At 40.1% G+C, this 14,508-nt stretch overlaps 1 protein-coding gene across 2 annotated transcripts in view; it reads right to left on the bottom strand.

Moving 5' to 3' along the window:
* Positions 1-14,508, bottom strand: part of slc1a7b (solute carrier family 1 member 7b) — a 97,282-nt gene that overhangs the window by 75,511 nt on the left and 7,263 nt on the right. Inside the window, exons 3-4 of one of the 2 annotated variants that reach the window (XM_077218605.1) lie at positions 13,328-13,447; positions 4,525-4,761 (exon numbers count right to left, since the gene is read on the bottom strand). In XM_077218605.1, coding sequence (XP_077074720.1) covers positions 4,525-4,665 — 141 coding nt within the window. In that variant the 5' untranslated portion in view covers positions 4,666-4,761; positions 13,328-13,447. Of the gene's footprint in view, positions 1-4,524; positions 4,762-4,945; positions 4,966-13,327; positions 13,448-14,508 lie in introns of those variants that run through there. The other variant, XM_077218606.1, reaches the window with a different exon arrangement.

Below are 14,508 nucleotides of genomic sequence, written 5' to 3'. Positions count from 1 at the left end.
AACTTTGAACTTGCGAACTATGCTTCCAATGGTGTCTCTAAAATGATATAGTGCCTTAACTATCTTTTTGTATTCTGTTTCTTGTTTGTGAAGGGCGATAATCTCTTTTCTTTACTTTTTGGAACATTCTTTTGACTTAGCCATATTTCTAACATGCAGTCAAATGTCACACTCAACAAACCTTGCCAGTTCAGATATTTCAGGTGTTCTAGCTCAAGCACACCTTGTGCAACTAATGAAGCCCTTGATTAGCTGCATCAGGTGTGCTTGAGACAACACCTATTTTGCAGATTTGTGCTGTTGTGAGGGATTCTATTCAGGGGGTTGAATAATTTTAAGACTGCAGAAGTCTTTACTAGGGCTGGGTAAAAATATCGATTCATCAATGCATTGCAATTATTTGTTTCTCAATTCAATATCGATTCATCAAATCCTATGAATCGATTCAGCCCACCGGCCAGTGGCCGCGCTGTGGGCAACACTCTAGTGAGAGCGTTCAGCGTTGTACAAGACTCGCTTTACCAAAACAGCAAGACGACGGACAGTAGCTGCACTCTGTTCAAGCCTGCAGCACCAACCAGGGACGTCATTAGGCCTATTTTAGGGGGGCTGAAGCTACCTCAAAATGTTCCTAAGCCCCCCTAAATGATAATAAGAACAACAATAAGTCTCAGGGAGTCTCCCGCATATTGATAGCGGCTCCCTGATGTCCGCAAATTAGTTAAAATCTCCCGAAATCTAGAGCTCGCGAGCTCCAAACCTTGTAGCGCACGCACAACAGAGAGGAAGAGAGCAAGAGTCCTTGCGTGTGTGTGCAAATATGCGCGCGTGTGCCTCACGAAGCGCATTTTTTTTACGAGTATGCACATTTTGTGTTTCTGTTTACATTTCTTTTATAACTTGAATGTATAGGAAGAAAGAAATATACTTTGTATTACAGTTACATGCACTTTAGAGGTGTGTTAATAAAGCACCTGTTTGTTACAGTTGTGGTTTGTATTCAACACATGTACAATATTGTACAGTTTGTTCTGCTAAATAAACCATGACAGGAAACATGCTGGGGTCAATTTGTTCTTAAACATTGATAATACTGCACACATTATTTAAAAATATACTCAGGTACTTAATTACTTGTGTATTTACTAATTATTGAATCGATATCAAAGCTAATAAATCAATATCGAATCGAAATCGAATCGAAGCCTCAAGAATCAAAATCGAATCGAATTGTGAAATTCCTAACAATACCCAGCCCTAGTCTTTACGTTGCATTTTCAGTTCAATTTGGGGAAACCACTTAAAACATTTGTTATTTCAATGACTTTTGTTTGATTTGTTCATTGTAAATAGCTGAAAGTCTGTACATTTTACCAATAAACCTGATTTGCAATGGGGGTTGAAATATTTCGATTACAACTGTACATCACAATAGAGAAGAAAAGACTATCGCAACTGCTGACTTGATAGTTTTAAAAAGTGAATAAAATCTGACATCCTTTAAAATAAAATGAAAAAAAGGAAAGTTTTTTGGTAATGTTTCTTAATTTGGTCTATACATTTTCTTTTATGATCTGCAGTTTAAAAACAATAACATTTTCTGTAGTAAAATGGCTAGCTAAATGGCTCTTAACCTGTTTTCTGTTTGCTTTTGTATAGAAAGAAATCGATAGAGAAATATAGTTGTACTTGCAGTTTATTGTACATAAATATCCCATTATATGTTTGAAATAGTGTATTATACTCTATCCATATAAATAGTGCATGAGAGATACTTGAAGAGGCTATTCTCTTCCCATTCCTTAGGGTCTCCTGAAAGGGCTGTGTGTGAGAGACAGAGATAATAGAGCGGTGTATGAAGTAAGGCAAATATTTGCTGCTGGACTGGAAATAGCCAATAGGAACATATTTTGAGATTTTGGTGCAATGTGATTCTCATGCGTCACAGATTGTGAGAACATGCATTGCATTCATTCACACTACCAGTCAAACGTTTGGAATAATTAAGATTTTTAATGTTTTTGTAAGAAGTCTCTTCTGCTCACCGAGGCTGCATTTATATATTTGAAAATACAGTAAAACAAAATTGTTTTCTATTTGAAAGTATTAAAAAAAAATCTGATTTGGTCCTCAATTAGTAATTGAAAAGCATGAAAGTTATGCTCATTGGTTCCCGTCATCCCAATTTCCATCAAATTGGTCTTGGAGACTCAAAGTAAAGCGAGGAACCTTTTGAGTCTAGTTTTTTATTTGATTATTTTGTTCAGAGCACAGTTAATTCATCCTTTTTTCACCTCAGAAATATATCAAGATTGGGTCCAATGATACATTTCTAAATCAACACTAAACAAACTGCAATATGACTCGGCTGCCAGGATATTGACTGGGTCCAGGATATGCAATTATATCACTCCAGTTTTGGAATTCTTGCACTGGCTCCCAGTCAGATTTCAAGCTGATTTTAAAATTATGATGTTGATGTATAAAACATTGAATGGCTTGGCACCACATTATTTATCTGAATTGTTAAATTCCTATACCCTAAATCATAGACTGCGGTCTTCACAATCCAACTTGCTGGTTGTTCCTCATAAACGATTAAGATCTATGGTTGACAGGGATTTTTCTTCATATGCTCCTGCCCTTTGGAGTTCTCTGCCTTTTGAACTTAGGGAAGCTCAGATATATAACATTTTTTAAAGGTTGACTTGATTTTTTTTTTTTTTAACTAGCATATGTTTGTTTATTTCACTTTTATTCCTTGAGCTATGTATTGCTTATTTTGTGTACAGCGCTTTTTTTGTGAGAAGCTGCTTTTAAAGGACCTTTATAAAATAGCGTTTATTATTATTAGTATCAATGTTGAAAACAGTTTTTGCTGAATATTTTGATGGAAACAAACACATTCTTTGATTAATAGACAGTTTAAAAGAGCATCATTTATTTAAAATAGAAATATTTTGTGACATTATAAATTATAATCGTTAATTGACTGATAATGCCACTAAATACTTTATCAATTTCAAATTCTTTTTTTTCAACAAAAATATTGAGCAGCACAATGTTTTCAACATGGATAATAATCATAAATGTTCTCTCGAGCAGCAAATCAGCATATTAGAATGATTTCTGAAGGATCATGATGCTGAAAATTCAGCTTTGCATCAAATGAATAAATTACATTTTAAAATATATTAAAACAGCTATTTTAAATGTTAATTCCATGGTATTACTGTTTGTACTGTATTCTCTCAGAACCATTAAAAAAAATGTAATTATTCCAAACTTATGACCAGAAGTGTACATGAATTAGATTGCCATGTTCCAGTAGCTCAATTTATCAAGCTTAACACTAGCAACACCAAGGTCATGGGTTCAATTTTCAGTGAATACATGTAATGATAAAACATTACTCTGGATAAAAGCATTTGCCAAATAGATAAATGAATATAACATTTTCTTTCTTTCTTTTATAGGTCCAAAACTGGGTTTCTTCTGCAAAATAAGCCAATTTTTTTGAAAAGAGCCCATTCCAATTTAGCTGAAACGGCCGATAGCATCACCGACCTGCTTTAAACGCTGCGAAGCTAAGCAGCATTTGCTTAATGTACAATTACTAAGAGCATTTGTATGATTGGTCAGTAATCCCCGGCCGTCACAGCAAATGGTCTCTGGAGGTTTTATTTTAGGCGTATTTGAGAATCATAACGGAGGTTTTAGTCAAAGCGGCCAATGTGAAATGGGGGATGAAATGCCACCTTTTGTTTGCTGTTGATTCTTAAATCAAGATACATTTACTTGGGGAGCAAAATGACTTCAGCTATGAAGTCTTACATTCTGAAAAATGTATAAAAATGAAGAAAATGTATGCTTAAGACTAAGAATATATCTGCCAGTGAGAAGCAAAATAATCTTGCTTCCTTTTGAAGTTTATTTTCTGACGCCTGTTAGCAGATTTTTTTTCTTGTTTTAAGCATAAACTAATTTTTTCAAGTAAATGTGTCTTGATTTAATAATGTTTAGATATTTGTACTGTACAACAAGAAATACTGAGGAAGAAAATCTTTTTTTTTTCTTTTTCTTAATCCTAATATGACTTGAGATTTCAACCAGTTCAAACGATAAATTAGATTTGTGTGTATATATGTATGTATATATATATATATATATATATATATATATATATATATATATATTTGAAAATAAAAAATGTTTATGGAAAATAAAATCTCAAAATCAAAACAGTGGCTGATGCCAAAACGTAACCAAATTATTCAAGACTGGGGTGGACCAAAAGCAATAGTTTAATAGTAAAAGCCCAAACTGATCAAACAATAACCATTAAATAAACCCTGATTTTAACCTTCTACTGGAAAGTCATCTAAAAAAAGGAAACCCACAGGTCATTTGGATCAAATGGGACCAAGTTTGTCACCATACTGACAATATAGTCGGGGTTGGAAAGGGTTTTGTGGGAGGTTTTTGGGGAGAATTTTACAGTGCTTTGTTGACAGAATGACTAACCTGCTCCGAGAGGTTCTTGGAGCGCAGGAAGAAGCCGAGAAGACATCCGATAACCACGGCCAACACTGAGAGGATCAGCAGGCCGTTCTGCTTACAAACCCCTTTCACTCGCACCCACACTGCATCCAGCGCCACGGCCATCGTGTGTCCCACGTCCACAAAACACCAGCCACACTAGCAAATCTCCATATATCCACCACCCAGATCCAGATGGGAGAACGGCCCAAGCAGATGCACCTTGGACAGAGCCTGAACAAGAAAGATAATTGCAGTTTTGTTCAGAACATGGGTAAAACTCTCAATTTGCTTTTTTTATCGTCTCTCGTTCTTCCCTATGGAGTGATAATCTAAGAAGATCATCACATTTTTCAAGCCTCCACTATTTCCAGTCCATTCCAGTCCATGGATCAGCTCCGCCCACCTTCCAGCTCAGCCAATAGGAAGCGAGCAACAGTTGGTGTTGTGCACAGTGCGGGCAGCATCAATCCTATTAGCAAAAGCACGCTGTGTAAAGGGGTCTGTGGCCTGGATTACAAACACAGAGCATCAAATGAAGATGAAACTGGCTGGATCTATTTATAAATGAAACTGAATTAAGAAAATTGTCTTGTTTATGGGTATGTGGATGTTTACAGATGCATATCTTTGTGCAATCTTCAGGGGGGAATGGGGAATGGCAGTTTGAGGTTAAAGTGCAACACTTTTTTAACTGATTCTTAATGACTTCACTTTTATTATTAGCATAACCATTTAAAGAGCTGAACATGCTATTTGTAACATTGGATATTTAGTTCCAATTATACAGAAATGTGCAGGGCACCTATTATGCCCCTTTTTACAAAATGTAATATTGGTCTCGGGTGTCCCCAGAATGTATTTGTGAAGTTTCAGCACAAAATACACCACAGTTAATTTATTATAACCATTTGAAAATGTCATTTTTGGGGCCTGTTTTAAAAAGAGCTGTTTTGGTGTGTACCACCTTAAATGTAAATGACCTGCATATCACCGCCCAGCCTTTGGATGAGGGCGTAACTTGCATACCTATGGCAATAAACAGTCGGTAGAAGCAGAATGGCTGAAAGTGAGAGACCCGCTGTTTTGTATGCAGTGTTGCCAACTTAGCGACTTTGTCGCTATATTTAGCGAGTATTTAGACCCCTCTAGCGACACAAAAGAATCGCGCAAATGAGTCGCTATTTTAGCGACTTTTCAAATGTCACTCGCTCTAGCTACGTGTACCCTGTTCAGTAAATGGCTGAGAGGAGCAGCAGCACATTCATCTGTTGAGCGCATGGCCACTGAGAGACGTGAATGAGCAGTGTTTTCCACGGATTTATCACTTATCTGCTTTTCTTTTTTATTTTAATTAAATCATTTAGTTTCCTTCCTTTTCTTGTGCTTACGGTATTACTTGTAATACTCACTATCACAAAGCTTTTGTTCATCCGGCTCCCGAACTCTCTCAATTCAGATAATTTTCCACATTGGCCTATAAAAAAATTTAGTCATTCACTAGGCCTATATCATAGCTACTCGTTCTATTGTCTGACAAAACATATATAGGAAATGAGGACAGCTTTATTTTACATTCGGCTGTATTATATTATAATATATTAAATACAGTATGTGAGCTGAGCATTAATTTATAGAGAAAACACATTAGACAAGCAGAACGCAAGTACGACGCGATGACGTCACGAATATGCTAATTGAAGTATGACGTCATCTAGCGACATTTAGCGACTTTTAGGGAAGGCGTTAGCTATTTTCCTTTGAAAATAGTTGGCAACACTGTTTGTATGGCATTCAGCCGTACATGTTTGAATCGGAATCAGACCCAGATGATGAAGAGACTCCGGCAGGAGAAACACAAATGAGAATGGACCAAGACGTCTTGGAATGGTTATTTGATACATTTATGTACTTATAGAGTTGTAATCGCGTCCCCTTTGCAATTATGGATGTGCAACACACACACAGACACACAAACTGTGATAACGTTGCCGCCATTTTTTGAAACTACAAACACAAATACTGTGATAACGTTTGCTACGTACAAACGAAATTACATGTATGTGATGTTTCTGTCTGCACGCCAATATCCCTCGTTCTACAGCTTCGTGTCGATGTGCTGGCCTTTGTATAAACATAGCAATTTTGATGTCTTGTCTTTACAGAAAACATGCACATTTTTTAATACAATATCTTTAAAAAATATATTTATAAACGTGTGGTTACACACTATACAAACAAGGTTCAAATTATATACACAGACATCCTACGACGACGACAACAACTTTAGACGGATTTGATGTTGAATTGTCTGACATCGACTGAAATGACTAACGTTATTTGCTCAAAAATCATAAAACACACTTACTTCTACAGGAGGTGACGTTGGATCGCGAACAGTAGGCAACGATCCACACTTGATGATTAACTTTGAAGCAAGACCTGCTTTGAATTGCCCCTTTTTCACAAAACAGTCAGTCCGAAAATGATTCGCGCAAACATAAACGGAAGTTTAAGTGGCGCCTTTCCTTCGTAAATAAAATCCATCCACTGCGTTTTCAGTGGCTCTGATGTCGGAAGTAAGTGAAAACTACTATATACATTGTTACATCCCACAACAGAACACTTATGTTTCTTAGGAGACATTTTCGACAAGGCAGCACAAATCGTCAGAACACCGGCTGTCGTTGAGACAATGGGGATGGTGTACAGATCACCGAGGGCGGGGTCTATGCCAAAACCACAGTGTCAATCAAACCACGTCGGTGGAGCTTGCCTAATTCTACGTCACACTGAGCCGAATCTTAGAACAGCTCGTTCTGAGACAGTGCTTATGATTTATAGAGATTGTAAAAAAAACACTGGGTGTATTTTTATCATTCTAGGGTGGTTTTGCTCACATACTGCCAACACACATTTATGTTCAAACACCATGTAGAAGTGAATTTTGCATAATAGGTGCCCTTTAAGAAATTGATGTATGATACATGAAATATTGAGTAAATAGTCTTGGTAAAGGTCATTGTTAGATATGATACATGTAAAAAAAAAAAAAAAAAAAGTAATACCTTAACACCTAATGGTATCACCTTAGTAACAGTTTAAGGTCCAATTCTCACTATTAACAAGTTGCTTATTAGCATGTATATTACTAAGATATTGACTATTTATTCTAAGCACATATTAAAGGCTTATTCTGCATGATCATATTCTGCATGCCTTAATCCTACTCAATACCTAAACTTAACAACCTTACTAACTATTAATACCTATGAGCTTGAGGCAAAAGTCGTAGTTAATAGTGAGAATTGGACCCTAATCTAAAGTCTGTCTAAAGTTAGGATGCATTAAAGTAATCAACAGTAACACTTGTAATGTTACAAGATTTATATTTCAAATAAATGCTTTTCTTTTTATTATACTCATCAAAGAATCCTGAAAAAAGTGCGCATCAAATCAGCATATTATAATGATTTCTGAAGACTGGAGTAGACAACTTTGATCACAGGAATAAATTACATTTACAATATATTCAAATAGAAAACATTTATTTTAAATTGTAATAATATTTCACAATTGTTACGAATTTGCGTGGAAGCAAAGGCAGTAGGCGGATCTAAATGCAGCAGTAGACTTTAATTACTGACTCAGAACAGACAAGACACTCGTGGTACGCACATTAAACATACATTCAATAACTGACCACGAACAAAAGAGCAGACAGGATTTAAATACACAGACGGGATGAGGGAACAAGACACAGCTGGGGCAAATCAGAACACCGAGCGGGACCATACAACCTAACAAGACAACACACCTGAAACAAGGGACCTAATAATGACATGACTAGAATAACAGACTACAATTAACAAGGCACAAACTGAATAAAAGACCAAAGACAGAGAAACCACAAACCAGAAACATGACAAAAATAATAAACACCGTAACATTATCCCCCCCTTCCATAAGGCGCGACCCCGCGCCGAATGAACATCAAATAGGGGCGGGAGGGTGGGCGCCCTGGAGGCTGACGAGGGCGTGGCTTGCCCGGAACAGGAAGCCTCCAGGGCGGAGCAGGACGTGACGGCGGCCAGGGCGGAGCAGGATGAGGCGAAGGCCAGGGCGGAGCAGGACGAGGCGAAGGCCAGGGCGGAGCATGGTGTGGCAAAGGCCAGGGTGGAGCATGGCGTGGCAAAGGCCAGGGTGGAGCATGGCGTGGCAAAGGCCAGGGTGGAGCATGGCGTGGCAAAGGCCAGGGTGGAGCATGGCGTGGCAAAGGCCAGGGTGGAGCATGGCGTGGCAAAGGCCAGGGTGGAGCATGGCGTGGCAAAGGCCAGGGCGGAGCACGATGAGATGGTGGCCAGGTCGGAGCAGACTCAGACGAGGATGAGGACCATGTCGACGTCGTCTCCATGGCCCTCACGGAGTACCTTCTGCCCCCCCCCCAAAAAATACTTGGGGAAATCCTCGGGAGGAACCTCCAGGTGGTAGATGGGTTCCGGGCAGGCCTCCCGGAGCTTGAAGGGCGCAGGCAGGACGAGGCGCAGAGGCGGGGCCGGCAGGGCGAGACGCAGAGGCGGGGCCGGCAGGGCGAGGCGCAGAGGCGGGGCCGGCAGGGCGAGGCGCAGAGGCGGGGCCGGCAGGGCGAGGCGCAGAGGCGGGGCCGGCAGGGCGAGGCGCAGAGGCGGGGCCGGCAGGGCGAGGAGTCTGGGAACGCCCTCCGTAGCCTGGCGAAGCAAACGAGTCCTCCTCCTCCTTCTGCGACGACGCTTCACTGGGCTTGATTCACTACTGGACGTACTTGACTCAGTAGATTCGGCAGACTCGCTTGACTCGGTAGTCGATTCACTTGACTTGGCACTTGACTCGGCACTTGATTCACTTGACTCGGCACTTGATTCACTTGACTCGGAACTTGACTCGGAACTTGACTCGGAACTTGACTCGGAACTTGACTCGGAACTTGACTCGGAACTTGACTCGGAACTTGACTCGGAACTTGACTCGGAACTTGACTCGGAACTTGACTCGGAACTTGACTCGGAACTTGACTCGGAACTTGACTCGGAACTTGACTCGGAACTTGACTCGGAACTTGACTCGGAACTTGACTCACTTGACTCGGAACTTGACTCACTTGACTCGGAACTTGACTCACTTGACTCGGAACTTGACTCAGAACTTGATTCACTTGACTCGGAACTTGACTCGGAACTTGGTTCACTTGACCCGGCGGCGCTTGACTCACTTGACTCGGCGGCGCTTGACTCACTTGACTCGGCGGCACTTGACTCGGCGGCAATTGACTCGCTTGACTCGGGAAGCGCGGTCTCACTTGACTCGGCGGCACTTGACTCACTTGACTCGGGTTCGTCGAGACTGAAGCGACGTGCGGGTTCGGAAGACAGAAGCTCAGCCTCAGGCATGTCGATCTCGGCAGGAAGAAGCTCAGGCATGTCGGTCTCGGCAGGAAGAAGCTCAGGCATGTCGTGGAAAGCGGGCTCGACTCGGCTCACGTGAAGCGCAGGCTCGTGGAGCGTGGTCTCGGCTGAGCAGCTGAAGTGAAGCGCGGGCGCGACCGGGCTGACGTTAAGCGCAGGCTCTCGCAGCTTCTCCTCCACACCCACAGTAAACGGGGAACCGCTCCACAACAGGGCCAGGTCAACGTACCATTCTAAAGATCCGTGAGGACCAGGTTCGGGCATCAGAGACCGGAGTGGTTCCGATAATCCTCCGCGGAAGAAGATCTTCAAGCCGTGGGTGTTCATGTGCGCGAGATATGCCAGCTCGAGGAATTCTGCGACATAATCCTCGATGGCGCGATTCTCCTGGCGAAGACGGAGGATCTGGACATCAGGACTCCAGGTAGGCATGGCTGCTAGATCCTAGGGGGTCAGTTATTCTGTTACGAATTTGCGTGGAAGCAAAGGCAGTAGGCGGATCTAAATGCAGCAGTAGACTTTAATTACTGACTCAGAACAGACAAGACACTCGTGGTACGCACATTAAACATACATTCAATAACTGACCACGAACAAAAGAGCAGACAGGATTTAAATACACAGACGGGATGAGGGAACAAGACACAGCTGGGGCAAATCAGAACACCGAGCGGGACCATACAACCTAACAAGACAACACACCTGAAACAAGGGACCTAATAATGACATGACTAGAATAACAGACTACAATTAACAAGGCACAAACTGAATAAAAGACCAAAGACAGAGAAACCACAAACCAGAAACATGACAAAAATAATAAACACCGTAACAACAATATTACTATTTTTGCAATTTAGCATTGGTGAAAATCTTACCAACCCTAAACTTTTTAACAGTATGTGAATAAAAAAAGAATCAAAATGACAAACTAAAATAATATATAATATGAAAAGTGGTGTACGCAATCTGCACAGTCAGTGATTTTCTACACAGGAGATCAGAGAATCACATGAGCGTTAGATGACATAATCCCGGCACACCACACACATCTCAGCTCCTCATTCACAATTAATCCAGAGCACCGAAGGCTAAGCATTGCACTCCAGCTGTCTTATTCATCAATGATTCTCGAAAGAGGCACAAGCGCTGGATCAGTCGCTACACAGAACGAACAATTAAAGAGCTTTTAGTGGAAGAATGTGTTAGATAATGTGCCTTTCAGATTCTCCATTTAAACCCGCTGAACCCCTGTGAGTGACGACTCATATATGAACTAGCCTCTCAATACTCATGATGATGATACTAATGTGACAGCTAAAGGTCCATTTGAGACCAAAATAAACTGCACTTAAACCGATGTGGTAAACCTGCCAGAGCATCTTCAAAAGTGGTAATGATTCATTCCTAGAAATACATTGTACATCCTGTACATTACGCTTCAAGTCAGACGTAATTTGACATACACATTTCCTCTTTGCCTTAAAAAGGAACTGAATGCAATAACTATAGCATTTTCATAATAAAGTAATAAAGAAATTTTAAATTCTGTGATTAATTACTCACCCTCATGTTGTTCCAGACCCGTAAGACTTTCGTTCTTCTTCGGAACACAAATGATCTTTTTACTAAAATCTGAGTGATTTCTGTCCCTCCGTTGACAGCTACGCAACTACTACATTGAAGTTTCAAAACGTTCATAAAGAGATTGTAAAACAAATCTAAAAGAATTGATCGGTTTAGTCCAAATTTTCTGAAGAGACACAATCGCTTTATATGATGAACAGATTGAATTTAGGCTTTAATTTACATATAAATATTCATCAAGTCAAAAAGCAGTTATGATAAACAGAAGCTCAAGCATGTTCACTTGCAAAAACCAATGAGGTTCATTCTCATATTACGCAGCATGTTTGAGCTTCAGGAAGAACCAATAAGGTCCATTCTTGTGTTAAACAGCACATTTCAGCTTCCGCAAGAACCAGGGAAGTTTGTTCTCACGGCTCGAGCAGGTACATTTAAGCTTCTGTTTATGTCCACTGCATGTTTATATGTGAATAAAAGCCTAAATTAAATCTGTTCATCATATAATAATGCATCAACCAGCAGCCATATAACCTTGTAGCCTTGTTGGCGGGAACACTGAGACATTAAACTGAGGTTATGACTCTCTGTGGTTATTAAAAATCAAAGGAAGTCTTTCGATTAAAAAAAAGGAGTAGGGTTTAACCCCAGCATCCTGGCCAAATTTGCCCATTGGCCTCCTAATCATCCTGATAAACTCATTGGCTTCATAACTGTCTCCTCTCCACCAGTAAGCTGGTGTGTGGTCGGCGTTCTGGCGCACTATGGCTGCCATCGTATCATCCAGGTGATGCTGCACATTGGTGGTTGAAGAGATTCCCCCCTTCCATATGCAAAGCGATTTGAGTACCCAGAAAAGCGCTATATAGATGTAACAAATTATTCTATAAAGTGGCTGAGTCTCTTCAAAAAAATATGAACTAAACCGCTCAATTCATATGGATTCGTTTTACAATCTCTTTATGAAGTTTTTGAAGCGTCAAATGGCACTTTTCCACTGCATGGTACGGCTCACTTAAATAGTACCACCTCGGTTGAGGTTCCAAGCGAGCCGTACCGATACTAAAATGTGACGTGTAAACACTGCAGATCACTGATTGGTCACAGAGAGTCGTCACTACCAGCATCATTGGATTTGCGAAACTAAACACCAAACCGAACAAACTTCTTCGTCTTGCAGTGAAAAACATCCACATGCCGAGAATCAAGGACACCATTCCATCGATTTGCTCCATTGCTCCTGTGTTATGGATTTGTTTGTGTTGCATTTACGATTAAATGATTATGTCACAGCAGTAGAGGCGGTGCAACTATAACGATCAGTCTATAATCCCACCCACTTTGAAGCGGTACTAAACTGCAACAGAAAAGCAAAGCGAGCTGAGCCGTACCATTCAGTGTGAAAAGCACCAAAAGTGGTAGATGCGTAGTTGTCAATGGAGGGACAGAAATCGCTCAGATTTCATCAAAAAGATCTTAATTTGTGTTCCGAAGAAGAACGAAAGGCTTTCAAGTTTGGAATGACATGAGGTTGAGTAATTAATGACAGAATTTTCATTTTTTGGGTGAACTATATATATATATATATATATATATATATATATACATACATATATATATATATATATATAAATATATAATTGTTATATGGCTCAATGCTTAAAAAATGCATGAATGAATTACGTGAATTCTTTTTATTTTCAGTTGTTTATTAACAGGAACTTTATTCAATTCAGTTCAGAATTCTGTCATTGTTTACTCACCCTCATTTGAAACCTGTATGACTTTCTTTCATCGGTCGAACACAAAAGGGGGTGTTTGGCAGGATATTCACATTCCTCTTTCCATTCAATCAAAACAGCCATGCTCCACAAAATTACATTCTGAAAATGCAAAAAAGCTTTTTGGGTTATTGTGTAGTCAATATGATTAGCTTTATACAAATGGTATGATATTATTATCTTTATACAAAGTCTAATGGTACGTCCTCGTTTTGATGTGGACACCCGTGTACTATTGTCAAGTTCCTCCTTTGTTCTGATCCATAACAAAGGATAGAAAGAGGCAGAAATGTCAAATTTCAGCTCTAAAGAATTCTAAAACTAAAACAAAAAACACGATTTTAACGTGACAAAATTGCTAAATATTATGTTTGATGAAAGGCCCAGAGGGAGAGATTTTTAGGACATGGAGACAACTCCGATATGAGACTTGTGCGTCATAGATTTCAGTCAGGACAGCCGTCAGCGGATGTTTACCAGTAGAGTAATCCGACTCAGTCTGGCCATCCCACATGCACACACTGAGAGATGGACCTCTCTTTACCTCTACGTGTATGACTATGACACCATTCCGGACATGACCTCTTTAATGGTATCGCGTCTGGGTTTTAGGACACTCATAGCAAGTGTTATTTTGCAATCAGAAAAACATGCAAACAATAACAGTGTAAATGTGCGTGTACAAGGTTGCATGTTTGCACATTTGTACAATTGTGTTTTGTTTGTCTCGTCATCCCTCACGTCACATGTTTGCTCAGACTCCATGCTCAGTAATCCCACTCTTTTGCCAATATTTCTGCTCAATCTGGTTTCATCAGGTCAGGATTAGCAGAGATTAGTCAAATGCCCAGCCGCTGCCATGCATATTCACTCATTCATTAATAATATTAATGTCTCTGTCATCAGAAGGCATCACATGACATTTCTCATGCTATCTTTTTCAAAAAACCCAACCCTATATTAAACTTGGGTGTTTTACTTGTGCACCTGCCATGAATTACATGTCTGCTTGTTGAGTGAAGGTGTTGTTTTGTAGACTTACATTGAAAGACGGTCTCATGTCATATCTAGAGGCCAGAATTGACTTGCAACTGGGCAGTTTCCAGCCATTTTCCAGAAAACACATGCCTGGAACACTCTAGCAATTAACTTTTTTGTCCATA

This window comes from Siphateles boraxobius, unplaced genomic scaffold (assembly GCF_051911475.1).
Source record: "Siphateles boraxobius isolate OS27281-9 unplaced genomic scaffold, OSU_SipBor_1 77, whole genome shotgun sequence".
NCBI classification, from domain to species: domain Eukaryota; kingdom Metazoa; phylum Chordata; class Actinopteri; order Cypriniformes; family Leuciscidae; genus Siphateles; species Siphateles boraxobius.
The sequence above is the reverse complement of the archived record's forward strand: the minus strand, read 5'-3'. Positions and strand labels throughout refer to the sequence as shown.